The 27,599-nt window shown below is 39.7% G+C and overlaps 2 protein-coding genes across 2 annotated transcripts in view; one reads left to right on the top strand and one right to left on the bottom strand.

Annotated features, from left to right (window-relative positions):
* The window catches only part of PAICS (phosphoribosylaminoimidazole carboxylase and phosphoribosylaminoimidazolesuccinocarboxamide synthase), a 37,033-nt gene that overhangs the window by 5,178 nt on the left and 4,256 nt on the right, over positions 1-27,599 (bottom strand). The window contains exons 2-10 of the mRNA XM_075997898.1: positions 24,745-25,179; positions 15,555-15,620; positions 13,493-13,617; positions 9,796-9,850; positions 8,149-8,346; positions 4,504-4,682; positions 2,239-2,418; positions 2,032-2,145; positions 1,297-1,380 (exon numbers count right to left, since the gene is read on the bottom strand). Coding sequence (XP_075854013.1) covers positions 1,297-1,380; positions 2,032-2,145; positions 2,239-2,418; positions 4,504-4,682; positions 8,149-8,346; positions 9,796-9,850; positions 13,493-13,617; positions 15,555-15,620; positions 24,745-25,179 — 1,436 coding nt within the window. The remainder of the gene's footprint in view (positions 1-1,296; positions 1,381-2,031; positions 2,146-2,238; positions 2,419-4,503; positions 4,683-8,148; positions 8,347-9,795; positions 9,851-13,492; positions 13,618-15,554; positions 15,621-24,744; positions 25,180-27,599) is intronic.
* Positions 10,485-27,599, top strand: part of PPAT (phosphoribosyl pyrophosphate amidotransferase) — a 38,702-nt gene continuing 21,587 nt past the window's right edge. The window contains exon 1 of the mRNA XM_075997899.1: positions 10,485-10,796. Coding sequence (XP_075854014.1) covers positions 10,669-10,796 — 128 coding nt within the window. The 5' untranslated portion in view covers positions 10,485-10,668. The remainder of the gene's footprint in view (positions 10,797-27,599) is intronic.

Below are 27,599 nucleotides of genomic sequence, written 5' to 3' on the forward strand. Positions count from 1 at the left end.
ATGAAGACAAACAGCAAAAAATGACAAACTATTTTTTTTAAACCTATATAAGGAAATATGGTCTTCATAATTAAGATCTAAGGAATACAATTTATTTTATTTTTCTTCTCCTGAGCAAGAGCAAGACCCTACCTCTATTAAAAAACATAGAAAGAAATTAGCTGGACAACTTAAAAAAAAAAAAAATATATATATATAAAATTAGCTAGGCATGGTGGCACATGCCTGTAAGTCCCAGTTACTTGGGAGGCCGAGGCAGGAGGATCACTTGAGCCCAGGAGTCTGAGGTTGCTAAGGCAGACGCCACGGCACTCTAGCCCAAGCAACAGAGTGAGACTGTTTCAAAAAAAAAAAAAAAAAGGCAAGGAAAAATACTCAAATATTTTAATATTCACAAAATTATACTAAAAAATACTTGATCCTAAGAGCTTTAGTACATTCTGTTTAATGGAGGCTTCAGGCAAACTGGAAGACATTATAAACCTTTGTAAGTGAATTGCTTGGAACTCAAAGTGTACCCTACTATATATGAAAATAATGTTTTAAAACATGATTAGGGTCCTTCAATAACCACCAACCCCATTCAACTTCCACAGAATTATAATAATACCATAAAACTTAAGTGACATTTTAAAGTTACATGTAGTTCCATCCATCCCATGCCAATGAACTCTTGAGTAGCAGTGGAGGCAGGTAGGAAATGTAAGGCTTCTCCTATAGGCAGAGACAAGACAGGATTCCAGGTTTCTCCAATAGGAGTATACTGGCCAGCTTAATAGCAAGGAATTCCAATATTTCAGGAAGGACAGTCCAGCTGGCACATTCCATAAAAGTCTTACAAAGTCACACACACACAAAAAAAACAAAAAAACCTACATTCTCCCACTTTTTTTTTGAGACAGCTTCTCGCTCTGTTGCCTGGGCTAGAGTGCCATGGCGTCAGCCTAGCTCACAGCAACCTCAAACTCCTGGGCTTAAGCGATCCTACTGCCCCAGCCTCCTGAGTAGCTGGGACTACAGGCATGTACCACCATGCCAAGTTAGTTTTTTCTATGATGTATTTTTAGTTGGCCAATTAATTTCTTTCTATTTTTAGTGGAGACGGGGTCTTGTACTTCCTCAGGCTGGTTTTGAACTCCTGACCTTGAGTGATCCTCCCACCTGGGCCTCCGAGAGTGCTAAGATTATAGGAGTGAGCTACCACGCCCGGCCATCTCCCACATTTTTTGAAATAAGATTTTCTTAGAAGAAAAAACACACACTATATATAATACAGGCTTACTATACAAGGTTTACCTCTACTCTCTCTGCAACCCACTCAAAGTTTTTCTTCACCATCTGGAGCCCTTCAGGAGTTACTTCTTTGAGGTCCCGATAAGACTAGAAAATAAGACAGCAAGTTTAGAAAACAAGTTATCTCTTGTTATCTGAAACTAATTGGTTTTGAATATGAACAGTTTGCATAGTAAGGGATAAATATGAAAATGTATCTTAGTCTATAAATCTATTTCCTGAATTAAACTAGAAAAAGTTCAGTAATGAAGTATACTTTTATTTTCATTTAAGGTTAAGTGCTTTCTACACTAACAACAATAATTAACTGCCCTGAGAATTCTTATAAGTATAGAAAAGATCTTGCCCTAATTTTGTTTTTCTCTTTAGGAAAGAGAAGTGGAGCCTGATTAAATCTAAAAGACTTGGGATAGAGTCCCAGATCTACCCCTTACTATAGTAACTATGAAGATACTTATCCTCAGTTTCCAATTAGCCAAACAAGTATAATACTAATGCTTGCTCTGTTATTGTTGTGAGTCTATTAATAACTGAGAAATTTGCTTTATAAATGTTAAGTACTATTCTTATATTAGGATTTAGGAAATATTTATCTTTAAAATTAAAATGCAATGAGAAAATCAGTTCCTGCGGATCATATAGGGAATAAGAAGTAACTGCCTTTCTTTTACTCTCATCTCTTTCCCCTCTAGCTAAGTCTGATCTTGTTAAGGATAAAAAACTCGAAGCATTATTTACCTGCTTGTCTTTCTGTTGGCTTCGATCTCCTGATGGCCACAGTCTCCAGGAATCATTATCAATAACATCAGCAAGAACAATCTCTTTGGTGGTTACATCAACACCAAATTCAATCTAGAAACAGTATATCACCAAAGAAAAAATTTTAAGAACTACATACAATATTTCTCAGTTATAATGTTTACTTTCAAATCTCTTTATCTGTACCTTCATATCAACCAGTGTACAGTTTTGGGTCAACCACGATTTCTCCAGCATTTCAAAAATAGCCTGTGTAGCGTGGCTCATGATATCAACTTCAGTTTGGCCTATAACAAGTCCAGCAAAGCAAAATTTCGCAGCTATTAGCTGTTCCTCAGACCACTGTGGGTCATTATTGGCATCATCCTGTGAATAAAGTACAGCAGAACAATTAACTTAAATCTAAAGTTTTCAAACTTTTAAGAAAAACTAAAGTCTTTTTCTCGTTGAGCATAAATTCCTCAAACAAATTTTTTGCTTATAGTACCCTTTAGTTCAAAGCAGTTATTCTTTTTTTTTTTTTTTTTTTTTGAGACAGAGTCTCGCTTTTGTTGCCCAGGCTAGAGTGAGTGCCGTGGCGTCAGCCTAGCTCACAGCAACCTCAAACTCCTGGGCTCGAGTGATCCTTTTGCCTCAGCCTCCCGGGTAGCTGGGACTACAGGCATGCGCCACCATGCCCGGCTAATTTTTTTTTTTTTATATATATATCAGTTGGCCAATTAATTTCTTTCTATTTATAGTAGAGACGGGGTCTCGCTCTTGCTCAGGCTGGTTTTGAACTCCTGACCTTGAGCAATCCGCCCGCCTCGGCCTCCCAAGAGCTAGGATTACAGGCGTGAGCCACAGCGCCCGGCCGAAGCAGTTATTCTTAATGTGTCTACTTTTAATAGCTACTTTAAAATTCAAACTAGGTAATTTATTCTAGGTCATAAAGTATTTTAAAGAAGTTGCCTTTTTCCTATAAACCAATTTAAACACCACTTATGATTTTTACTTTTCCTTAGTAACAGTCATTGGACATGATACGAAGGCCAGAACACATTTTAATCAATCAAATCTTTCTAAAATGCAGTTCTCATAACCCCCTGGCTTCATTTTTGATAAGAAGTCATACAGGACTCTAAGTCTTCAGGAACATTATTTGATAATCCAAGAATTTCACAAAATAAAGAGATTAGTGAAAAAAAATAATTTCATTTTATTTTAAGTGGGGTCTCAACTTTACATGACATTTTACTCTCATTTGCATAATTATCATAATATGTACAAGTTATGCAACTCACTGACTGAAAATCCAACACTGACATTGCTTCCCAAGCAGCTCTATATTTAACAGCATAAATCAAGATGGATTACGGAGTCTGAATAAAGCCCATAAAAACTTATAACCTGTGATCCCTACATCCTTTACTGTATATATTTTCACTTATAAGAGACATTGATAGTACAGTTTCCCTCATTAGAATATAAAAAGATTTCAACAGTAAATTTAAAAAACTTTTTTTTTTTTTTTTTTTTTGAGACAGAGTCTCACTTTGTTGTCCAGGCTAGAGTGAGTGCCGTGGCGTCAGCCTAGCTCACAGCAACCTCAAACTCCTGGGCTCGAGTGATCCTTCTGCCTCAGCCTCCCGAGTAGCTGGGACTACAGGCATGTGCCACTATGCCCGGCTAATTTTTTATATATATATCAGTTGGCCAATTAATTTCTTTCTGTTTATAGTAGAGACGGGGTCTCGCTCTTGCTCAGGCTGGTTTTGAACTCCTGACCTTGAGCAATCCGCCCGCCTCGGCCTCCCAAGAGCTAGGATTACAGGCGTGAGCCACAGCGCCCGGCCTAAAAAACTTTTGAATTAAATGTTACTGTTTTCTTCCTAATGGCTAACTTTATTCATTTTGTCAGCCATCTTGATCCAAATGTAAGCAGATTTTCAGATGTTTTCTTTTTTTTTGAGACAGAGTCTCACTTTGTTGCCTAGGCTAGAGTGAGTGCTGTGGCATCAGCCTAGCTCACAGCAACCTCAAACTCCTGGGCTCAAGCAATCCTCTTGCCTCAGCCTCCTGAGTAGCTGGGACTACAGGCATGCGCCACCATGCCCGGCTAATTTTTTTTTCTATATATATTAGTTGGCCAATTAATTTCTTTCTATTTATAGCAGAGACGGGTCTCGCTCTTGTTCAGGCTAGTTTCGAACTCCTGACCTTGAGTGATCCTCCCGCTTCGGCCTCCCAGAGAGCTAGGATTACAGGCGTGAGCCACCGTGCCTGGCCAGATGTTTTCTTTTAAAAATCTGATTTATCATTGCCAATGGAAAGTGTACATTATTGACATAAAATTCTGAATGACATCTTCAACATCAAAAGCTTTAATAATGTTTAAATCTTTTGAGCTTGTAATTATAACTTTACCGCTACATTATAGTAACATATAAAACAGAAGCATAAAATAATTACCTTGAAAAACATCTCCACTTTAGGTGGGTAAAACTTATATCCTTCCTTAACACCAGGATTTCTTTTGAGAAAAGAACCAGTTGCTATTCTTCTGCAAACCCATTCAATTGGAATCATTTCACACTGGGGTGCAGTGAAAGCTGTCTCTCCACATTTTTTGGTGAAAGCAGTTTTGATACCTACGTATTGATGACATAAGTTTAAAAAAAGGTGCTGTAGATCTGAGGAACAAAATTCTACACTTTATTAGAAACCTCTATCAAAAATAAATGTAATTTTTAAAAAGGTGAAAAGAAAACAAAATATGCCTTTCTGCTGCTTATCAAAGTATTAAAAATATTTCATTTAAATGTTACATGGCAAAATACACACTGGACCTAAAGATCTGGGTTCCAGGGACTTTACCATTCATTTAGTCACTCACTCACTCCATAAATACTTATTGAGTACCTTTTCTGCCACTGAGTATCCAACTTTGCACAAGGCACGTAACTTATACAAGTGGCACTAAATTATCTCTAAATCCGATTTGACTGCAGGAATCTCATATCCTAAAGTTTAGTATTTATATGTAACTTGTAGAATATCAATCTACTTATCATAATCAGAAATAACTGCCAATTCTGTTTTATTTTTATTTATTTTTTTTTTGCAGCAGGTCAATATGCTGTACAACTGCCAATTCTGAAGTCTTTTTCTCTTAATGTTTGAAGCAAACAATCTTTGAAAAAAACACTCAACAGGTAGCAGCAGGAATACAGTGGCCACTGAGGTCAGGAACAAAGAAAATATTTGTCTTTACTGTCCAACTGACTGTTGTTAAATATTAAAGTAAGGAGCTGACTTCTGATGTCTGGGATGGAAACTATTTTATGTGGTGGCCTTGGGGAACAAACACCTCTGGTAATAGTTAAAATGGATCATGACCCAGCAATTTCACTTCAAGGTTTATACCCAAAAGAAATAAATGAAAGCAGGGACTTAAACAGATACCTGTACAGCAATGTTCATAGCAGCATTATTCACAATAGCTAATAGGGGGAAAACTCCAATGTCCATCAACAGATGAATAAACAAAATGTAGTATATACAGTCACACATCGCTTAGGTTTTCCTTGGGTTCACAATACTATGTATAAAACCTGGAAAATATCTTTCAACATTTCCCACAAACTTATTAAGATTTAGCTATGTTAAGCGCCAAATAAAGTAGTTTAAAGATAAATTATTGGATTGGCCGGGCATGATGGCTCACGCCTTTAATCCTAGCACTCTGGGAGGCCAAGGTGGGAGGATTGCTCAAGGTCAGGAGTTTGAGACCAGCCCGAGCAACAGTGAGACCCTGTCTCTACTAAAAATAGAAAGAAATTAATTGGCCAACTAAAAATATATAGAAAAAAATTTAGCTGGGCATGGTGGCGCATGCCTGTAGTCCCAGCTACTTGGGAGGCTGAGGCAGGAGGATCGCTTGAGCCCAGGAGTTTGAGGCTGCTGTGAGCTAGGCTGATGCCACGGCACTGGCACTCTAGCCCGGGCAACAGAATGAGACTCTGTCTCAATAAAAAAAAAAAAAGATAATTATTGGAGTACTTCATTTAGGGTGACCAATCTTCCCAGTTCTTCCCCCCCACCCCCACAGGACTTTCACAGTTAAACAAGGGAACACAAAGTCCCTCTACCTCACTTGTAAAACCACAGAAAGTGCATGGAATAGTGTTTTATTGAATAAGCAAATAAAAACTTGGACTTTATCTTCTATTACTTAAAAGTATACATACACAGCTTTGTGCAACTACTTAGTGTATACAAAAACTAATTTATTTACTGCCAACATTTTAAAGGGCTAAGCATTTTTTAAGTGGAGAGGGAGAGGGAAATAACTTGGGAGGTAAAAATAAATCAAACACATATCTATTGTAAAAGGAACCTAATATTAGTTTGATGCTCTCTCTAGAAATCTACCTAGTTTTTGGGAAACCACCAACCAAAGAAACCTTCAAGGAAAAATCCTAGATCCTATGACTTTGGAACTATGCAAGGTCCTTTAAATTTACAGCAATATACTTACTTCCAATGCATAGAGGGATTTATCATGTGGTTGACAATTCAGGTTTACAACTAGTATTTTTTCACACTAACTCAAAATGAGAAATAGGATACTCTGGAAGAGGCAAAACCACTCCAGGAAATGTACGACAGAATGGATTTAACTTGAATTACCTTATTATTTTGTGGAAGGCAGATACATCTATCTTGACTCAAAACAAAGTGTTAAATCCCCCTTTGAATTTATGAAAGATTAGTGCTTATTGGAAGCTCTAAAAAATGAAAGAGTACTGGAAGTAAAAGTAAGAAGAGAAAGTTATTAAATTACAAAGAGAGAACTGGCAGGGGTGATAAAGAACAAAGCTTTTATTTTATGGATAGGGAAGCCAAGGCTTTAAAGGTTAAGTGATCCAAGGCAATGAGGCCTCTTACACTGTAGGAAAAGGGCTCAAATATTTTATTAATACTAGCTTAGATTTCATACACTAGACTAGCAGCTAACTGAATCCCTGCAGAAAAACCTATTATTATATATAATTTCTTTTCCTTCTTCCAAAATATTCTCCACACAATATTCTGATCTTAATTTGGTCTTTTGAATCAATTTCTCTTTTGAAAATAGAGTCTTAACTTGGGCTTTGTTGTTGTTTTAAACGAGATAGGGTCTCACTATGTTGCCTAGGCTGGACTCAAATTCAAACTCCTGGACTCAAGCAATTCTCTCACCTCAGTTTGCCAAGTAGCTGGGACTACAGGCGAGAGTACCAGGCTTTTCATTCACTTTTGAGCAGGAGGGAACTCTGGATACCTTTGGTCTAGCTTAAATTTCTCACTTGAGGAATGACAGGATGAGAGGGTATGGGTACTGCCTTCTGTTACTTTCCAGTGGCAGACGGATTTGAAATTCTGTATTGTCTCCAAGAGACAAAACAAAGAACAATTGCAAAGAATTACAGAGAGTCAATTTCAATTCAGTTAAAGCTGCTAAATAACAAAATGGGCTTCCTTTACAGTTAAACTCTTTCAGATTGACGATAGCCTTAGAGGGAAATTGCATAGGAAATACACTCATCAGATAAAGATTATACCAGGCTGGGCGAAGTGGCTAACGCCTATATCCTAGCAGTTTGGGAGGCTGAGGCTGGAAGACTGCTTGAGCCCAGGAGTTTGAGACCAGCCTGAGCAACAGAGTGAGAAACCCTCTCTACAAAACAGAAAAATTAGTAGGGTGTGGTGGCAACTGCCTTTAGACCCAGCTACTCAGGAGGCTGAGGCAGGAGGATCACTTGATCCTCCACCCAGGATATGAGGTTGTTGTGAGCAAAGACAAGGCCACTGTACTCTAGCCCAGGCAACACAGCTATAATATCCTATCTAAAAAAAGATTGCAGCAAACTCTTAAATTCCTTGCAACTAAATGATACTGCCAATTCCAAACCAAGTAAAGTGTTATAGTGAAGTTTAAGAGTTCTTTGTTTGACTTAGCTTGTGAGACATCCCCAAACAGGTTGTTAATCTAAATTAATGCTGATTCCCCATGAAAGAAATCAGTGTGTGAGAGAGAAGGAAGTGGGAGGAGGTTATAAGGGAATCACTTACCTGCTTCCTGTAACAGCTGAAAAATACAACAGGTAATTTTATTTGAGATTGCAGCTTTTCCTTCCATGTGATTTTTTCTAGCTGCATTTCCTGCTGTAATCTGGTCCTTGGACTGCAGGATGACTTTTCCTGGACTATCTAACAATTCATAGACTTCTTTTGTTTTACCCTCATACAGCTTTTTACCAATGTTCAACACTGTGGAAATAAAATGGAAATATATCAGATGTCAGAAAGAAATTTCCTGAATAGTGAAGACTAAATCTCCTAGAATCATGACTCAGTAAACATACAAAGTGATTAAGTAATAATCTTAATAAAAATTAAATCTACATAAAACCTTATATTCTACAAAGTATTTCCTCATATACCATTACATTTGATTCACATAATTTTAGGAAGAATTATATAAATACAGAAATTTGGAAACTAGGAATCAAAACGGTTGAGGTGGAGGCCATTTAGTTAGGAAATGAAAGAGATAGACAAAATCGTAAGTCTTTTTTTTTTTTCTTTTGCAATGCTTTCTTGTTTCTGCTAAATTTCCTTTTTTACTCTGATAAATCCTAAGTCTCCTGATATCAAATTTAAATATTAAGTGTGTGGAAGAAACCAATGTTTTTGAAAGGTGGTCTAACAACCTACCTAACAGAGGAAAACAAACTATACAACAGAAATAAACTCACAAGACATAATTGCCCCTTTGGAGAGAAACTCTCAACACAACTACCCACTTTGTTTTGTTTAATTAAAACACTTGTGGCCTCGTTTTCTCCCCAATGAAGAGCCCTAAGTGGACAATAAGAGTATGAACTCTGGGCCCAACTCTCTGCCTCAGCTCCTGCAAGAAACACATGGCAAGGGGTCAGACAAGCTGGCTTCACAGCTCTCTCTCGTCCTTTCTTGGAAAAACAAACTTTTATTTCTGTACATCCTAATCACTGTCTTAGAATTCTTTCTCAGTGGAGTACGAATTTCCACCCTTTCAGTTTTATCAGCATAAATGGCAAGAACGATCTTTCCTGAGGATCTGTCTGACCACTTGGGGAAAAAGGAATGATCCTGTAACTGATGTAAACTTGACCAATGCAAAGGTAAAACAAGGAAATGTCATTTTTGCTTGCAGGTTTTACAGTTCTCCAACGCCATCATGGCACCAAAGACTACCTAAAATAATAATAATAATAAGATAAAAACCACACAAAACCTGGATAGATTTCAGAAGCTGCAATTATTAACCTTTGGGGGGGGGAAGGTTATTGACCTAACGACAAAAGCAAGACTTTGGTTTGAAAAGTGAACACTAGATTTTCCCGTGTTTTGCACTATGTATCGATTACAAATACTACTTCCAGGCACCACTCCGACCCTTGCCGTTTCTCGTTCCCTGCGGTTCTCTCCCTTCGCCCATCCCGAAGGCGGAGTTCCAGTAAGTGCGGCAGGCCCCGGGGCGCCGCGTCCCGCGCTCCCTCCCCAGGGCCCGGGGCCACGTGCGCCCGCCCCGCAGCCCCGACGCGCGGCCGCAGGAGGCCGGGCGCCGCCCCGGGGCCCACGCGCGTCCGCGCCGAACCCGCGAACCCGCGGCCGCGGGGCCCGAACACCGCGGCGGGCAGGGATGCCCCGGCGGCCCGGGCGCCCGCTACTCACCCTCGGCCGTCGCCATTACGCCGACTGGGCCGCCGCGGGGACAAGACGCGGAAACCTAGAGAAGAGGAGGGGTCAGAGGGTCGCGGGGCGGGGAAGGGAGGCGCGGCCCACAAACACGCCCCCGGGCGGGCCACGTGTCCCCACGCCGCCCCCGTAGAACGCGGCGAAAGCTGCCGAGCCCGGAGGGTCTCGGCCGACCCGCAGCTACGGAGACTCCCGAGGAGAGCACGGCCCCCCGTGGCTTCCCGCCGCGCAGGCGCAGCGACGCTAGCCCCGCCCCCGGACCGCCCCGCGCGGGCGCCGTTCCAGGGGAGCGGAAAAGTGGCGCGCACCGCGGCCCCTCCCCACTGTGTGGAAGCCGGCCGACCCGGGCCCCTTCGCGCTGCACGAGCAGCTTGTGGGTTGGAGCGTACCATGTCGTGTCGGCCGGGGGGTAGCAATGTGGGGAGGGGCAAATAAAGTTTATATCCTCTGAAAGATAAATGATGTTAACTCCGTTACTCTCACCACCTTAGTCTTGGATGCTGGGAAATAACGGAGATTCCCACGTGCACAAAAATAAGCTTTCGGGATGTCTCCTGGGGAGGGCTGGCTCCACCCCCCCGCGATCCGTGACTCCTCCCCTCAGCCGCGGAGCCTCCTCGTTCGCCCTCGCTCATTGGTGGGCCCGGCGTGGCGGGGGCGGGGCTTCGGGGGCGGGCTAGTCACGCCTCCTCGGGGAGAGCACGCGCCGCCGCAGTAGCTGGGGCCTCCAGCGGCCGGGGAGGAAGCTGCTTGCGGGAGCCTCTGGGACGTACGGGCCGAGCCGGTCGCTGGTTGGTGCTTGGACCTCGGCCGCGGCGGCGGGTCCCTCCACGTGCTTTCGGCGGCGACATGGAGCTGGAGGAGTTGGGGATCCGAGAGGAATGTGGCGTGTTCGGGTGCATCGCCTCAGGAGAGTGGCCCACTCAGCTGGACGTGCCGCATGTGATCACTCTGGGACTCGTGGGGCTGCAGCACCGGTGAGCGGCGGGGCGCGCGGTGGCGTGGCGGGGTGTGTGCGCTTCTGCATCTCCCCACGCCGCTTCCCGCGGGCGGAGGTGGCGGTCGCGTGTGCCCCCGAGGGCCAGGAGGACGGACCTGTCCTACCTGGACCGGTACCTGCCCCTGGCATCGACCGGGCTGCCGAGACGTGCGCCAGGGGCAGCACCTTGCCTCCCTGGGTTTGGGGCTGTCCCGCCCATCCTCCCAACCTCCAATGCCCTCTAGGGGCTCTCCCCCTCCCCCCAGGGTCTACGCCTCCTTGTTGAGTCTCGCCAGTTTGCAAGGCTCTGCCTAGCTTGGTCTAGCCGGGTCAGGGCCCCTCCCCGACTGCATACCCCTTCTTATCTCCCTGGGCCTGGATGGAGCTGCCCTTGGGACAGGCTTGTGCGGGGCGGCGGCTGGTGCACGTCCTGCATAAAAGTCCTGCAACATCTTAAGGTTTCCGCGCGGGCCCTCCAACCACCACAAGCTTTTGTTTGCAAGGGCAGAGCTACTGAGCAGGTTGTGGGTTTGAAAGCACTCAGAGCTATGGGAACTTGGGGCTCCTAGACTTCAGAACCGGGGAAACAGGACTAATGGATGTTTAGAAGGATCTGCCGGTAGTAGATCTCGTATGATAAATTAAGTGAAAGTAAACCAACCGCAGGGAATAGTGCATCTGGAAAAGATTCATTCGTAAACGTTTTACATAATGAATGAAAATGTTTGTAGGATGATGCCAAAAATTAACTCTCTTCTTTCAAAGGGGGCAAGGGGAGTTAGTGTCTGTATGTCAAGATACACACTGACTTTGAAAAATTGGAAGATCCCTTGGAGTTAAAAACAAAAAACAAACTTTGCTTCCATGATTTTCTTACTACCGGACCTAACTGGAAAGTTGGTGTAAATGATTCCACTGGGGTAAAAAATACAAACCTAGGCTTGACACTATCACTGAAAATATTACAAAGTTTCCAGAAGGTAATACAGTAGCAACAACTTGTAAAGGACCTTGGCAATAACGCTTATCGGCAATATGGGTGCAATATGCAAATCCATTGCAAAGATTGATTAGCTTTTCTCCAACCAAGCTTAAATTAGTAGTCTTTTTGCTGTTTTCAGAGTCCCAAATACTTGAATTTCAGTTCCACATTTTGTGTACCTTGTTTACAAAGAGTTGAGAGTAACTCAAAGTCTGGGATTAATCAAAAAGAATACTTTTAACTTGAATAACTCCAATCTTGGATAATTGTGGGTTGATCATAATAGATTTCTTGTTTTAAAAAAGATTTATTGAGAGAGTTGATATATAATCCCAGGAGAAATTAAAATCTGATTATGTGGTAGTTCCGAGAGCAACATTAGTTTATAACATTCTTAGGTGATGTAATTTTGGGAGGGGTGTCTAAGGATCTTTAGAGTTGCCTGGTAGTCTGTGGGAAATATATGAACTGATCTTGAATTTTTTTTCTTAACTATGTTTACTCTTTTAGCCAAAATTAGTCAGAAAGTTCTTTTCATCCCCTTCTCTCCTCCCCTTGAAACCTATGCCTGAAGAAAATTGAGCTGATTTAAAGTTTTTTTTTTGTTTTGTTTTGTTTTTACTTAGATGGTGGCACTAATTGGAATTCTAGTACTCAGTTAAGGAAAAATATTTGGTATATATGGTTATGGTGTATTCCTTTCCCTCTCCCCCTTTTTTTTCAAATAAATATAACTTGATTCTTAGTTTCATGTACGTATTTTCTACAATTGCTGTTCTGTGAAAGAATTATGAGATTAGATAAAACAAGATAAGGGCAATAGAGAAGTGATTGTGTAGTAGTAGAGCAGTGTTAAATGGATACCACTAGCCTGCTCATATGACCAAATGAGTCTTTGTTAGGAGACTTTGGTGTTGAAAAGGGATCTTATCTTTGGGAGGCCTAGGCTGGAGGATCACTGGAGGATAGGAGTTTGAGACCAGCCTGGGCCACATAGTGATATCCCATCTACAAAAAATAAAAAGGAACAGAAAATGGATCTTATCTGCTTAAAGGATGGAATCTAGAAGATGATATTTGATCACTTTTGCTTTGTATTTGGGTCCTTTTTTTTCCTTAGGCATAATCTGATTTAAAAAATTTAGTCCCAGAGATAAGCAGAATACCAGAGAGTTATAATATGTATTTCATATAAAAACAAATGGAGTATAAATTGCTAAACAGTTTTGCACTGGATACTTAATCCAGATGGGTTCATCCAGAAGTATTACCTCTTTTTAGTAGTTCTGACTATTTGCAGACTTATCCCATAGCTCTGCTTTCTGTCAGGGAATTTTCAATGTTTAACTAGTCTTAGCTGTAAGCTGTGCATGCATGTTTGTGGGTGTTCATGCCAGATTCATATAATCACCAAATGTTGCTTTGATCCAACAAACCAGACATCCGCTCTTAGATCAAACATTTTCATCTTTAAACCATAGTCTCCATTTATGGAGAATAGAATGGCCTGAACATATTTGAAGATTCCACAGAAGAAATTCCTAAAGTTTCTTAGGTTTATCCCATCAATCGGCTAGTTAACCTTTCCATGATTAGTTAGAAGATGAGCATGCCCTTCTCTTCAGTACATTATTACTTCCTTAGGCTAGTAATTGAACCTTACAACTGATAAAAACATTTTCATACCTCTTCTAACAATTTATGCGATTTACCTGAAGAAGTTGGGTCTCCTGTCTGCAGAAATATTGTGTAGCATCTTTTGGTTCTGTTATGCTTTGAGGAAACTGATTTGTAATGATCTCAGGTGAAGTTTTCTTAAGAGATGTAGACACTGGTTCTGCAAACAGTATATATAACAGTATCACTAGAAAAGCACTTGTGAGGCTGGGCGTGGTGGCTCACGCCTGTAATCCTAGCATTCTGGGAGGCTGAGGCAGGCGGATCACTCTAGGTCAGCAGTACTAAACCAGCCTGAGCAAGAGTGAGACCCCGTCTCTACTATAAATAGAAATTAATTGGCAATTAATTGGCCAATTAAAATATATATAGAGGCCGGGCGCTGTGGCTCACGCCTGTAATCCTAGCTCTTGGGAGGCCGAGGCGGGCGGATTGCTCAAGGTCAGGAGTTCAAAACCAGCCTGAGCAAGAGCGAGACCCCGTCTCTACTATAAATAGAAAGAAATTAATTGGCCAACTGATTTATATATATAAAAAATTAGCCGGGCATGGTGGCGCATGCCTGTAGTCCCAGCTACTCGGGAGGCTGAGGCAGAAGGATCACTCGAGCCCAGGAGTTTGAGGTTGCTGTGAGCTAGGCTGACGCCATGGCACTCACTCTAGCCTGGACAACAAAGCGAGACTCTGTCTTAAATAAAAAAAAAATATATATATATATAAAAAAAATTAGCCGGGCATGGTGGCACATGATGTAGTCCCAGCTACTCGGGAGGCTGAGGCAGGAGGATAGCTTGAGCCCAGGAGTTTGAGGTTGCTGTGAGCTAGGCTGACGCCACAGCACTCTAGCCCAGGCAACAGAGTGAGATTCTGTCTCAAAAAGAAAGAAAAGCACTTGTGACAAAGACAAAGAGATGTACTCAGATAAAACTCTATGGAATTAGTGGGATATCTTATATTATTTTGATTTTCATCTTTTAGTGAAAGTGAACAAATATGTAATATTCCCTTAGTGTTTTACTTTTACACCTTATTCTATATATCTAAGCCAAGTGATTTTTGGTTCGAGGAAGAAGATTGTCTTTGATTTTGAAAGACTTTCAATTCAATTAACTTTTTTTTTTTTTTTGAGACAGAGTCTTGCTCTGTTGCCCAGGCTAGAGTGAGTGCCATGGGGTCAGCCTAGCTCACAGCAACCTCAAACTCCTGGGCTCAAGCGATCCTTTTGCCTCAGTCTCCCGAGTAGCTGGGACTACAGGCATGCCCAGCTAATTTTTTTCTGTATATCTTTAGTTGTCCAGCTAATTTTTTTCTATTTTTAGTAGAGATGGGGTCTCACTCTTGCTCAGGCTAGTCTCGAACTCCTGGCCTTGAGCAATCCTCCCACCTCCGCCTCCCGGCATGCTAGGATTACGGGCGTGAGCCAGAGCCACCACACCCGGCTACAATTCAATTACTTTTATAATCAGTGATTCTCAATTTAAAATCATAAATGTTTTCAATTCTTCCATTTATAAATATATTTTAGAACTTTGCTTTTTGCCTTAGTCCAAAGAAAAATTTACCTACCCACCCTGGAAGTCTCAGAGTATCACTGCTTTGTTATTCTGCTCAATATTGGGAAGAGCTCCTTAACATTACAACCTAAAATCTAGTCCCAGATTAATCTTGGGCAAGTCTCTTAATTTCTGAGTCTGTTTTCTCATCTGTTGTACTAGGCTTATATATTCTAAGGTTTAATCTGGGACTAGATTTTAGGTTGTAATGTTTTTTCTAATGCCTAAATTCAGTGGATTCAAAATGATATCTTTGGGGAAACCCAAAATTCAGAGCATATTAATTTGTAAGTTTTTCTTTCTTTTTATATCTGTAAAGTATAATTTAAAGGTCCATGATAACTGTATAGTTATCTAACTCTAGGACAGTTTATGTTTACTTTTAGTGTTGCTTTCACTCTTAATCAGCTATGAAATAAATTATTTCTCAGCATTCTCTGCTCACACACAGTTCATAAATAATACATTTAGTCTAATTCATCAAGGACAGGAATAAATATCTCTGTTATCAGGAAAAAATGTTTCACATTTCTGTGGTTCTTACCAGCTTCGTGTGCTTTTCTCTTGAGGCTCAAAGTTCCTTGGCTTTTGGTGTGATCTTCAAATAATTCTTAAAAACATAGGAAAAGAATCATCATGTAATAACATTTGAAATACATTAATTTTCAAGCACTCAAATATACTAAAGTAAGAATATTAAGTAATTTTATGGATAATGAATGAGTTGAAGAATTAGAAATATTTTGGTAAAAAGTTTAGAAAAAAGCTGAAACTCTTAAATTAGATATATATTTTCTAATATTTTTTAGGGCCATTTGAACATACAATCCTGTTAGATTTTTTTTTTCTTTGAGCACTCAGACTGCAGTGCAGTGGCATGATCATAGCTCAACACCTAGGCTCAGGCTATCCTTCCACCTCAGCCTGCTGAGTAGCTGGGACTACAAGCAGATACCACCATGCCTGGCTAATTTTTAAATTTTTTTGTAGAGATAGGGTCTTGCTATGTTGCCCAGGCTGGTCTTGCTTGAACTCCTGGCTTCAAGCCACCCTCCTCAGCCTCCCAAAGTGCTGGGATTATGGGCATGAGCCACTGTGCTCAGGATTTTATTTTTTTTGAGACAGAGTTTCACTCTGTTGCCTGGACTAGAGTGCTGTGGTGTCAGCCTAGCTCACAACCTCCTGAGTAGCTGGGACTACAGGCATGCGCCACCATGCCTGGATAATTTTTTATATATATATTTTTAGTTGTCCAGCTAATTTCTTTCTATTTTTAGTAGAGACAGCATCTCGCTACTGCTCAGGCTGGTCTCAAACTCCTGAGCTCAAAGGATCCTCCCGCCTCGGCCTCCCAGAGTGCCAGGATTACAGTCCTGAGCCACCACCCCTGGCCACAGATGTAAATCTTATATTTGAATGCCATTCACTTAAAATACCTAGATTGACAGAAAGCACTGAGAATTATAATAATTTCAAAATCAGAGTCAAAAGATGTTTTTTACCTCCGCATTCAAACAATATATTTTAAAAATTATAAGGCAGACTACTCCCTGATATAGTGAGAGTAAATTTAACTGCTTTGTCATCAATAGGTGATTTATTGGATATTAATGACTATGGAGAGTCCCAAATGTTTAATTTCTTTTAGTAAGAAGTGGGAATTTCTTTTAGTAAAAAGTGCAAAACAGAACGCTTTTATTAAAAAGTGGGAATACCAATTCAGGTATAATAAGGAAGCAGTTTGAGCAATACACAATAGAGATCTTCCCTGTAACTACATACAGTAAGTTAGATTTAAATATCAACATAACATTTAAAATTCAACAATTTGGACCCTGTACTTGACCCAGTGATACTTTGTGGTGCTCTGGGGCTGGCCACCTCTTCTGAGGCAATACTTTCAGAGTCTTCTTCTGCCAGAACATATACCAGCAATTTAAATTTGTTATTTACAAAATTCTAATCTACTTTTACAATGCAAGATTGTGCTGAAAAACTAGTAGGGTTGGATTCTAGCATCAGAACTGTAATCTTAAAGCCAAGAATATTTGCCATCTTTAATTTGGCAATTTTAAAATGGCCTTGTGGGATTTATCTCCTTTAAAATCCTGGAAGTATTCTGTTTTAAACTTAGAAGGCAGTATACTGTCTTGGGAGTATGATAGCACTTTTAGACCCAATTTGGTAACATCTTTCATTGTTACATTTTAGTGCTTGACAAGGAGCTCTTCTGTCTATTATCATTTGATCCTCATTGTAACTAAGAATGATCCTTACTGCAATACATATAAAGAAATTTTTTGCTGTTCTGTGAACGGCCCTGAAAGTCCCTGAACTGTTGATCTTGCTGTTGCAGATACCTTTGCAAATTCGCAAATATGGAATCTGTGAATAAGGAACAAAGATCATCTATATCTGGTTTACTGCAACAAAACTAAATATGCTAGCATGATAGATTATTAACCTGGACTTTTGAGAAAAGTAGAGATTCTTTGCCTGTGTGGAAAAAAGTAAAAATTCCTTATATATGAAAGACAAAGAGAAAGAGAATGTTACTACTCTGGGTTACCTTATGAAAATGCCAATGAAAGCTGCTATAGCCAGTAAGTGGGCTTGGCAGAGAAGGTGTGGTGGGGGAGGGTATAATCAGCAGCTCTCCAACAGTGAGTTACTATTGTTTAAATTCTAGGTTTTAATTCTGACTAATTTTTCAGGCCTCATGTATATGTATTTTTTTAGGAGACTGGGTCTTGTTATGTTGCTCAGGCTGGTCTCAAACTCTTGAGCTCAAGCGATCCTCTCACTTGACCCTCCCAAGTAGCCTGATGGCTTGATGCCTCTTGGAAATTTGAAAATATGTTTGACTAAGTCAGTCTTGTTGGATTTAATTTTTAAAAGACACTGGTTGGAATTTAAAATGGTTCAATCAACTAAGGAAAAAGGATAGTTCCTTAAAAAGTTTAAGCGTAGGTACCATATAACCAAGCAATTCCACTCCTAGGTATATACCCAAAAGAATTGAAAACAAAGACTCAAACGATTGTTTTTACATCCCTGTTCACAGTAGCCAAAAGATAGAAACAACCCATATGGTATCAACCAGATGAATAGATAAATAAAATATGGTATATAAACAGAATGGACTATTATTTAGCCTTAAAAAGGAAGGAAATTCTGATATATACTGCAACATGGGTGAACCTTGATATTATGCCAAATGAAATAAGCTAGCCACAACAAACATTGTGTGATTCCCTTTATTAATATATGTGATACCTACAGTGGTCAAATTCATAGAGAAAGTAGAATAGTGGTTACCACAAGGTAGGGAGAATGGGGAATTACTGTTTAATGGGTACAGAAGTTTTGATTTGGGATGATGAAAAAGTTCTAGAGATGGAAAGTGGTGATGTTTGCATAACAATGTGAATGTACACTTAAAAATGGGTAAAATGGTAAATTTTATATTATATGTATTTTACCAAATGGAAAAAATTCAAAACTTGTATCTGAATGTTCAGAGCAACAATATTCATAAGAGCCAAAAAGTAGAAATAACCCAAAAGTCAATCAACTGATGAATGGAAAACAAAATATGGTATATTCATAGAATGATATATTATTCAGCCATAAAAAAGAATAAAGTACTGATATGTGTTAGGACATGGATAAACCTTGAAAACCTTATAAAAGAAGCCACATATTATATGATACCATTTATATGAAATGTCCAGAATAGGCAAATCCGTAAAAATAGAGAGTAGGTGAGTGGTTCTTAGGGGCTGCAAAGGTGTGATCAAGCAGTTAAATGTTTTACTAATGGATATCGGGTTTCTTTTTGGAGTGATCAAAATGTTCCAAAATTGGATAATATGGTGATTGTTCTATGACTCTGTGAGTATACTAAAAAACACAGAGTTAATGGAGTGAATTTGATGGTAATAAATTATATCTCAAAAAAGAAGCGTTGCTGGAGTGTAAGAATTGGAAAGGGAAATAAAGTGTAGGCAGGTCAAGTGTAAAGGTTAATGCTGTGATACCTGTGGGAAATTGTAAAGGAACTAAGAATTGTGCTGCACTGAACTTCCATGTCCTCTCCACATGGAGTCACATCACCAACTAGGAAGCTCCTCTAAACCAAAGTTTTTGTTGGCACGATTGATGACATCATTGGCCATAGATTGAAGTGGACCTGCAGTCCTCCTCCCCTCCCTGGAGGTCAGGCTGACTCAATGTTCCATCCCTCTAATCACATGCTTGGGCTTTCTGGTGACAACTCCCTTCCTGAAGCTATCTGGGAGCCCACCTTGAGTGGCCTCATTAACACAGCAAAGATGCTTCTACCACTGGAAATTAGAAAAGTTTTTGATGCTCTGTGACAGGAATAGAGGACGAAAACCGGATAACGTTCATTATGCCACAGCTTCTTAAAAAGTTTATTGAAACATTATCAACAGTACGAATTAGAAAAATCATGCCTTTATAATTAATAAGATGCCTGTATTTCAGTTTAGCAGCTTACCTACATCTGAGCTTTCTTTTTTTTACATTTATTTAATAGTTCCTGGGTTTTCCGAAATTCTAGCAATCAGCTCTCTATCCTGATCTTCTATTGGGTTAAAATGAAAAAAAAGTCTTCAGTAATATCGTATTTCATGTGACTAAAGTGCATTAATTTATGTAATAATTTCACTGCTAAGATTATCCAAATTGCATGCAAAGTATACAAAGGTGTTTAAATATTCCATGTTTAAAGAAAATTATTTTCTTCCTTGGGTTCATCTAGAGAGAATATTCTTTATATAATTAAAAAGAAAAATACAAAAAGAAAATTATTTCCAATTTTTGTACTATCAAAAGAAATAAATGAATTAGAGAAAACATGATTCTTGACAAACCTTTTGAGATAATAACAATAGATACTTTAATGCCCCCTGCTGGTCATCTCATTGCTAATTTTTTTAAATTATGGGGATAGTGAACGTTTTAATTTTGGAAATATGTTTTATTACAGCCAAAAGGAAAATAGGCAGTTTTGGGATTGTTCTTAGAAAACCAAAGTGGTATTTCTTTTTTCTTTTTCTTTTTTGAGATAGAATCTCACTCTGTTGCTGGGGCTAGAGTGCCATGGCATCAGCCTAGCTCACAGCAACCTCAAACTCCTGGGCTCAAGCAATCCTCCTGCCTCAGCCTCCCGAGTAGCTGGGACTACAGGCACAAGCCATCATGCCCGGCTGATTTTTATATATATATATATTAGTTGGCCAATTAATTTCTTTCTTTTTTTATGGTAGAGACGGGGTCTCGCACAGGCTGGTTTTGAACTCCTGACCTTGAGCAATTCGCCCGCCTCGGCCTCCCAGAGTGCTAGGATTACAAGCGTGAGCCACCGCGCCCGGCCATAAATTTTTAAGTGGTAATTTAGTAGAGTTAGCTAATTTTTCTTCCCCACATGGAATTAAATTGGAGCTTGTGTGTTACTTTCTTCAGCTCTGTTGGTTTTAGTATGAGAACCTACCTGTGGTTTCCAATGCTAGCTGTGCTTGAGAAAATCTAAAAATGTAGGCACCTGAACTGGCTCCAACCCACTAGATCGGAAGCGGGCTAGGTGGAGGGGCGCGTGCCTAAAATCTTAGCACTTTAGGGGGTCAAGGCAGGAGGATCACTTGAGGTCAGGAGTTTGACACCAGCCTAGGCAACACAGCAAGACCTGTCTCTACAAAAAAAAAAAAAAAAGGCCAGGTGCGGTGGTTTAGGCCTGTAATCCTAGCACTCTGGGAGGCCCAGGTGGGAGGATCGTTTGAGCTCAGGAGCTCCAGACCAGCCTGAGCAAGAGGGACACCCCATCTCTAATAAAAATACAAAGAAAATAATTGGCCAACTAAAAACATATATAGAAAAAATTAGCCGGGCATGGTGGCGCATGCCTGTAGTCTCAACTACTCAGGAGGATTGCTTGAGCCCAGGAGTTGAAGGTTGCCGTGAGCTAGGCTGATGCCATAGCACTCTAGCCTGGGCAACAGAGCAGGACTCTGACTCAAAAAAAAAAAAAAAAAAAATTAGCCAGGTGTGGTGGCATGTGCTCATATTCCTAGCTACCCTGGATGCTGAGGCAGGAGGATCTCTTGAGCCCAGGAGGTTGAGGTTACAGTGAACTATGATCATACCACTGCACTCTGGTCTGGTCATCAAAGTTAAACACTGTCACTGAAAAAAAAGAATCTCCAGAAATTCCAAATTGGGAATGAATCTAGTTATGCAGAATCCACAGGGGTCTATAGCTCTAGCTGGAATTTTCTTTGAAATAAGAAAGAGACACTTATGACTTATAGCATACATTTAAGATAGGAAAGAAAATACTTTTGGGGGATCAGTTTTATGACCAGATGTCAAAGTTAACAGTGTGAAGCAACAGCAGCTCCAATTACAAAATTTCATTAGTGAAATATGTAAAATTAAAATAAAATAATCTGTTGTTACATGAAAATATCCATCACTTTGTTGTGAGGGTTTTTTTTAAAGCAGGCATATTTGATGTACTTTTTTTTCTCCTCTGAAGATATCTATCCATATTATACTACAATACTACACTCTTCTAAATAGTGGACTGGTGATTTGTGAATCAATAGGTATATATTGCAGGTGTGCTTAAAATCCTTGCCTATTTAAGTTTTTTTAAAATATATATTTAGCTGCTTGCATTCTTGTGGGTTTATATCTTTGCTTTTTATTTTCATGTGAAAGTTTAAAATATCATACGTGATTTCTAGAATGACTGTAAATTTGTCCTGTTTCATGTTTTCTAAATATATTCCAAATTACCATGTAAACATACAAAAAAAAAAAAACAAAACCTTGTACATCTGACTTAATCTTTTCCTTTTACATATAAAAAATTGTCTTGAGGTGTTGTACTTAAGTGAATTTTCCAGAGGACTACCAAGGTAAAAATTTTTAAACACTAAAGCTCTTCACTTTTTTAATGGACATTTTTCTTATTAAAGATTGTAATAATCTGATTTTCAACTCTTAATGACAAAGGCTGTCATTAATTGCTGTGATGTGCTCTGAAACCTAAGGTGCTCAGAATCTGTCCTCATGAATCAAAGAAAGAAGTTGGCCAAGAGTATGGGGAATTTGATTACCTAGTTTGTTACGTCAACATTGATCTTTACATTTTCCAAGGCTGCATGAAGCTTTGGACTGAAAGACTGTATGTACAAGGGCTTTTTAACAACTAGGCTTCTCCTTGGGGGTTTGGTACCCCCAATTTTGGTTTGTGTGGAAGAGGCAAACCATCAGATAGGAAGCACAAACTCTTCTCACCTCTGCACCCTTAACCCTATACCACAGGGCAGTGGTTCTCAAACTGGCATGCATAGTAATCATCTGGAGGACTTGTTAAAACAGATTCCTGGCCTCAAGCCCAGAGTTTCTGAATTAAGTTCTCAGTTGACGCTGATGTTGCCACGGTTTGAGAAAAACAGCCATGGGAAACATTACTTTCATTAATAATTTCCGCCTTCCATTTATGTATTTTGCAAATATGAGTATTATCCAATAGTACTTGATAATATAACATCTTAGGTATTATATCATCTATTACTTTATGTATATAATAAAATCTAAAACCCATCCTGAGGGCACCTCATCTAAACATAAGTATCCTTCAAAGCCCCTATCTCTTTTTTTTTTTGGAGACAGAGTCTCGCTTTGTTGCCCAAGCTAGAGTGAGTGCCGTGGCGTCAGCCTAGCTCACAGCAACCTCAAACTCCTGGGCTCAAGCGATCCTCCTGCTTCAGCCTCCTGAGTAGCTGGGACTACAGGCATGCGCCACCATGCCCAGCTAATTTTTTCTATATATATTAGTTGGCCAATTAATTTCTTTCTATTTATAGTAGAGATGAGGTCTCGCTCTTGCTCAGGCTGGTTTCGAACTCCTGACCTCGAGCAGTCTGCCTGCCTCAGCCTCCCAGAGTGCTAGGATTACAGGCGTGAGCCACCGTGCTCAGCCCAAAGGCCCTATCTTCTAAATACCACCCCATTGGGGATTAGGGCTTCAACACATGAATTTCGTGGGGACACGATTCAGTCCATAGCAACATCTTATGTTATGCATCTTATAGCATCTTATGTATCTATTATGTAATAGCATCTTATGTATCTATTATGTCACACACCAAGAAAACAAAGAACGTTATTTTTACCCGTGTCAGGACTTTGTTTTATATCTGTATCTCCTACATCTTCTGACTTGTCACTGAACATTACGTCTTCAGTTGCCTCTCGAGCAATGACTGTATGAACACAGGGAGATATATAATGGTTTGTTATATTCACTTTCAGAATTATGTTCTAAACTCTAATGTTTTATTTGCCTTTTAGAGTGAACTTGATGCTAAATGTGACTGTTTGCTTTTCCATGGGTTAGATTCCCTACCCTTAGCTTTTTCTTTTTGTCTTAAGTCACTATAGATATGGGGAATATATGAGTCTCTGACAAGGTCTTCTGACATATAACTAATGGAATCATCTTCAGCTGCATCTCCAGCACGACTGTATGAACATATTGTCCCACTGCTGTTGGGCTACTTTATTTCCAGTCATCTTACATTTTAATTTTAATGGCAGGTGCATATTGTCCACCAGTGAAATATTTTGAGACTCTCACTGGCATTTCCCAATCTTAACTGTCATTCCCCTTTCTCTTCCCCAGACACAAACTCACACTCTCAGAATTAGGCCTGCATCATTTAAGCCAGATAATAAAATCTAGAAACATTAGGGTTAGTAGAGATCTTCAAAACCGTCTTGTCCCCATCTTGGAGTTAGGTCTAGAGAGGACACTTGGTTGCTTTAAAGTTCCATGGAGACTGAGTTAGAACTTTAATTTCAAGACTCCTGGTCTAGAACTCATTCAGTTTATTTCATGCTATCATGTCTTGGTGTGTATATACCATATCATAATCCTTTCGGTTAAATTTATATTAAAGAACTTAATGATATGTCCTGGAAAAACTTTCCACTTTCAAGACATTCTCATGGGTTTTGTATTTTAAGTTTTTCAATGCCCTTTTTCTATTTACTCAGTTTTATCACAATTATTAACAGTGTGAAAACTTACTTTAACTTCTGCCATCTTGGGCTGCACATTTGCTTTATTAAAATTGATATGTTTTAAACTTTATTCTGGAAATCCAATTTTATTTCCTTTCATGTAACTTTGTATTGCTTTTTATGTTCTGGAGGAGATCAAAAAGACATTAAATCTGTTTCATAATAAATTCAGCAACTAGCTTGTTGAGTAGCATGTACTGAAACCTATTTAACTTACATTGTATTCATCTTATGCTTGAATATTTTTAATACAGATTAAGCATCCCTTATTTGAAATCCTCTAAAATCTGTAACTTTTGAGCACTAACATGATGCCACAAGTGGAAAATTCCACTTTACCTCATGTGATGGGTTGTAGTCAAAACACAGTCAAAATTTTATCCACAAAATTATTAAAAATATTACATAAAATTACCTTCAGTCTATGTGTATAAGGTGTATATGAAACATAGATGAATTTCATGTTTAGACTTGGGTCCCATCCCCAAGATATCTCAGTATATATATGCAAGTATTCAAAAATTTTACAAAATTCTAAATCTGAAACACTTCTGGTTTCAAGGATTTTAAAAACAGGGTACGCACAATGTTAAGATTACTTTTCTTCACCTTCCTACCTGTCTGGTTCTCTTCCATTTTTATATTGGCACATTCTCTGACTTGTTCTCCATCTTGAGATTCCTGTTCTTGTGATTTTTCTGTTTTATTGTGTCCCAGAATTGCGTCCAGCTCCGTAAAAAATTTCATACTCTTAGTCACGCCTAGGTCTTGAGCTGTTCTTACAATCTTATATTCATGTTTTAGGTTTTTATACTTCGTTCTGCACTGCTTCCAGTCTCTCTCTATTCCAAATTTCTGAAGCTTGGCAGCAATTTGTTCAAATATCCTTTTATTTCTCACTGTTCCCTCTAGTTGTTGTTGTATGCTTTTATCAGACCAGATGTCTATTAGAGCCCTGACTTCTGGCATAGTCCAGTGTTTTCCTCCTTCATTTGCTACAGTTGGAATAAAAGTTGAATTATTAGGGGGTTCCTTGACTGACGTAGAGATACCTGCATCGGGTGGGGAGATATATATGGATTACATACATCAGAAAGACAGAAAATTGGGTGCAACATTATTTCAGAAAGCAATTTTCTCCATAGGAGATTGGAATAAGAAATCATAGCTTAGTTTTTCTCTTAAACTAATGGGGAAATGAAGTACAGAACCTGAATCTGTTCATTTTCATGACAGTGACTGGCCTCAATAAAGTTGTTTTTAGTCACATTTTGGTTCTTTTTTTCTATATAATTTCTTTCTCCTCCATCCCATTCCTTTGGTACATGGGGTATAATGTATAGTGAAAGTTGAATATATAATATTTACTTATAGAAAGCAGTAATTGCATAAAAAATGGCTTACTGTAGATGATTTTTGTTTTCAGATAGGACAGGTGTGAACAGTTTAACTCATTCCTTTTTTCTATCTATTAGCCACATATTGGAATCTCTTAGGGAGCACTTAAAAACCACAACTACAGTGCCTCCCTCATCTCTCATCCCCAAATTGTGATCTAGTGTGTAGTCAGGGTTGAGAACCAAGGCTACTCGCGAGCAGAGGGCTTGGAAGAGCCACACAAAACAATCAGTGCTTACTCCTTGTGAAAGTTAGAGGAAAACTAAATACCATTTTAAGTGATGTACTTATTATGGTTTTTAATAGTAGAGAAATGTGTCAGAAATTTTATAATGCCTTGTTCATAGGCAGTATGTCTCTACTTAGTTATGAATTCTTTAATATGCTGTGTGCCTTCATGTTTGGTCTTTAGCAGTTTTAAAAGGTAGTACAGACCCCAACATATATAATGAGTTAATGAGATTTTATTTTATTTTATTTTTTTGAAGCAGGGTCCCCTCTGTTGCCCAGGCTAGATAGCGCAGTGGCATCATCATAGCTCACTGCAGCCTCCAACTCCTGGGCTCAAGGGATTCTCTTGCCTCAGCCTCTCAAGTAGCTGGAGACTATAGCCTTGTGCTGCCACGCCCGGCTAATTTTTCTATTTTTTGTAGAGGTGGGGTCTCACTGTGGCTCAGGCTGGTCTCCAACTCCTTCTGGCCTCAACCAATCCTCCCACCTTGGTCTCCCAACCTGCTGGGATTACAGGCCTGAACCACTGTACCCACCCAGCCTATAATGAGTTTTTTTTTTTTTTTTTTTTTTTTTTTGAGACAGAGTCTAGCTTTGTTGCCCAGGCTAGAGTGAGTGCCCCATGGCATCAGCCTAGCTCATAGCAACCTCAAATTCCTGGGCTCAAGCAATCCTCCTGCCTCAGCCTCCCAAGTAGCTGGGACTACAGGCACGTACCACCATGCCCGGCTAATTTTTTCCATATATATTAGTTGGCCAATTAATTTCTTTCTATTTATAGTAGGTGGGGTCTCGCTCTTGCTCAGGCTGGTTGTGAACTGACCTCAAGCAGTCTGCCTGCCTCGGCCTCCCAGAGTGCTAGGATTACAGGCCTGAGCCACCTCGCCCTGCCTATAATGAGTTTTAAGTCATTAAAAAACATCATAGCACCAGGTCACGGTGGCTCACGCCTGTAATCCTAGCACTCTGGGAGGCCAAGGTGGGAGGATCGTTCAAGGTCAGGAGTTTGAAACTAGCCTGAGCAAGAGCGAGACCCCGTCTCTACTAAAAATACAAAGAAAATAGGCCGGGCGTGGTGGCTCACACTTGTAATCCTAGCACTCTGGGAGGCCGAGGGGGGCGGATTGCTCAAGGTCAGGAGTTCAAAACCAGCCTGAGCGAGACCCTGTCTCTACTATAAAAATAGAAAGAAATTAATTGGCCAGCTAATATATATATATATATATATATATATATATAAAATTAGCCGGGCATGGTGGCGTGTGCCTGTAGTCCCAGCTACTCGGGAGGCTGAGGCAGGAGGATTGCTTGAGCCCAGGAGTTTGAGGTTGCTGTGAGGTTGCTGTAGGCTGATGCCATGGCACTCTAGCCGAGGCAACGGAGTGAGACTCAGTCTCAAAAAAAACAAAAAACAACACTATAGCATTTGCTTGAAATGGGAGTTGTTTTTATTCTGTGGTATATTTAATAAGGTTTTTGTTTTGAAATGCTTTTCAGTATTTTATTTGGGTTAGAAATAAGTTTTTCTATTATTTGGGTTTTTGCTTCTAGCTTCAGTTAAGTGTTTTGCTTCTAGTTTCAGTAAGAAATTAGAAGCAAAGAGATTTTCACTGAGTTTTATTAATTGGGTAACTAAAACCATCCTTGACCTCATTGTGGCTCTGATATTATTTACTTTCAGGTGTAAAATTCTGTTTGTCTTAGACGCCCCAGAACAGTAAAGTGATCATGTTCATTGTACTATGTGTAAGTTTAGCCATCAGATTTCTTTTAATATTTAAAGAGTAAAAGGTTGGAAATTAGCTAATATTTCTAGGAAACTTACATTTTGTTAAAGAAATCA

The sequence above is a fragment of the Microcebus murinus genome, chromosome 26 (assembly GCF_040939455.1).
Source record: "Microcebus murinus isolate Inina chromosome 26, M.murinus_Inina_mat1.0, whole genome shotgun sequence".
Taxonomy (NCBI): Eukaryota; Metazoa; Chordata; class Mammalia; order Primates; family Cheirogaleidae; genus Microcebus; species Microcebus murinus.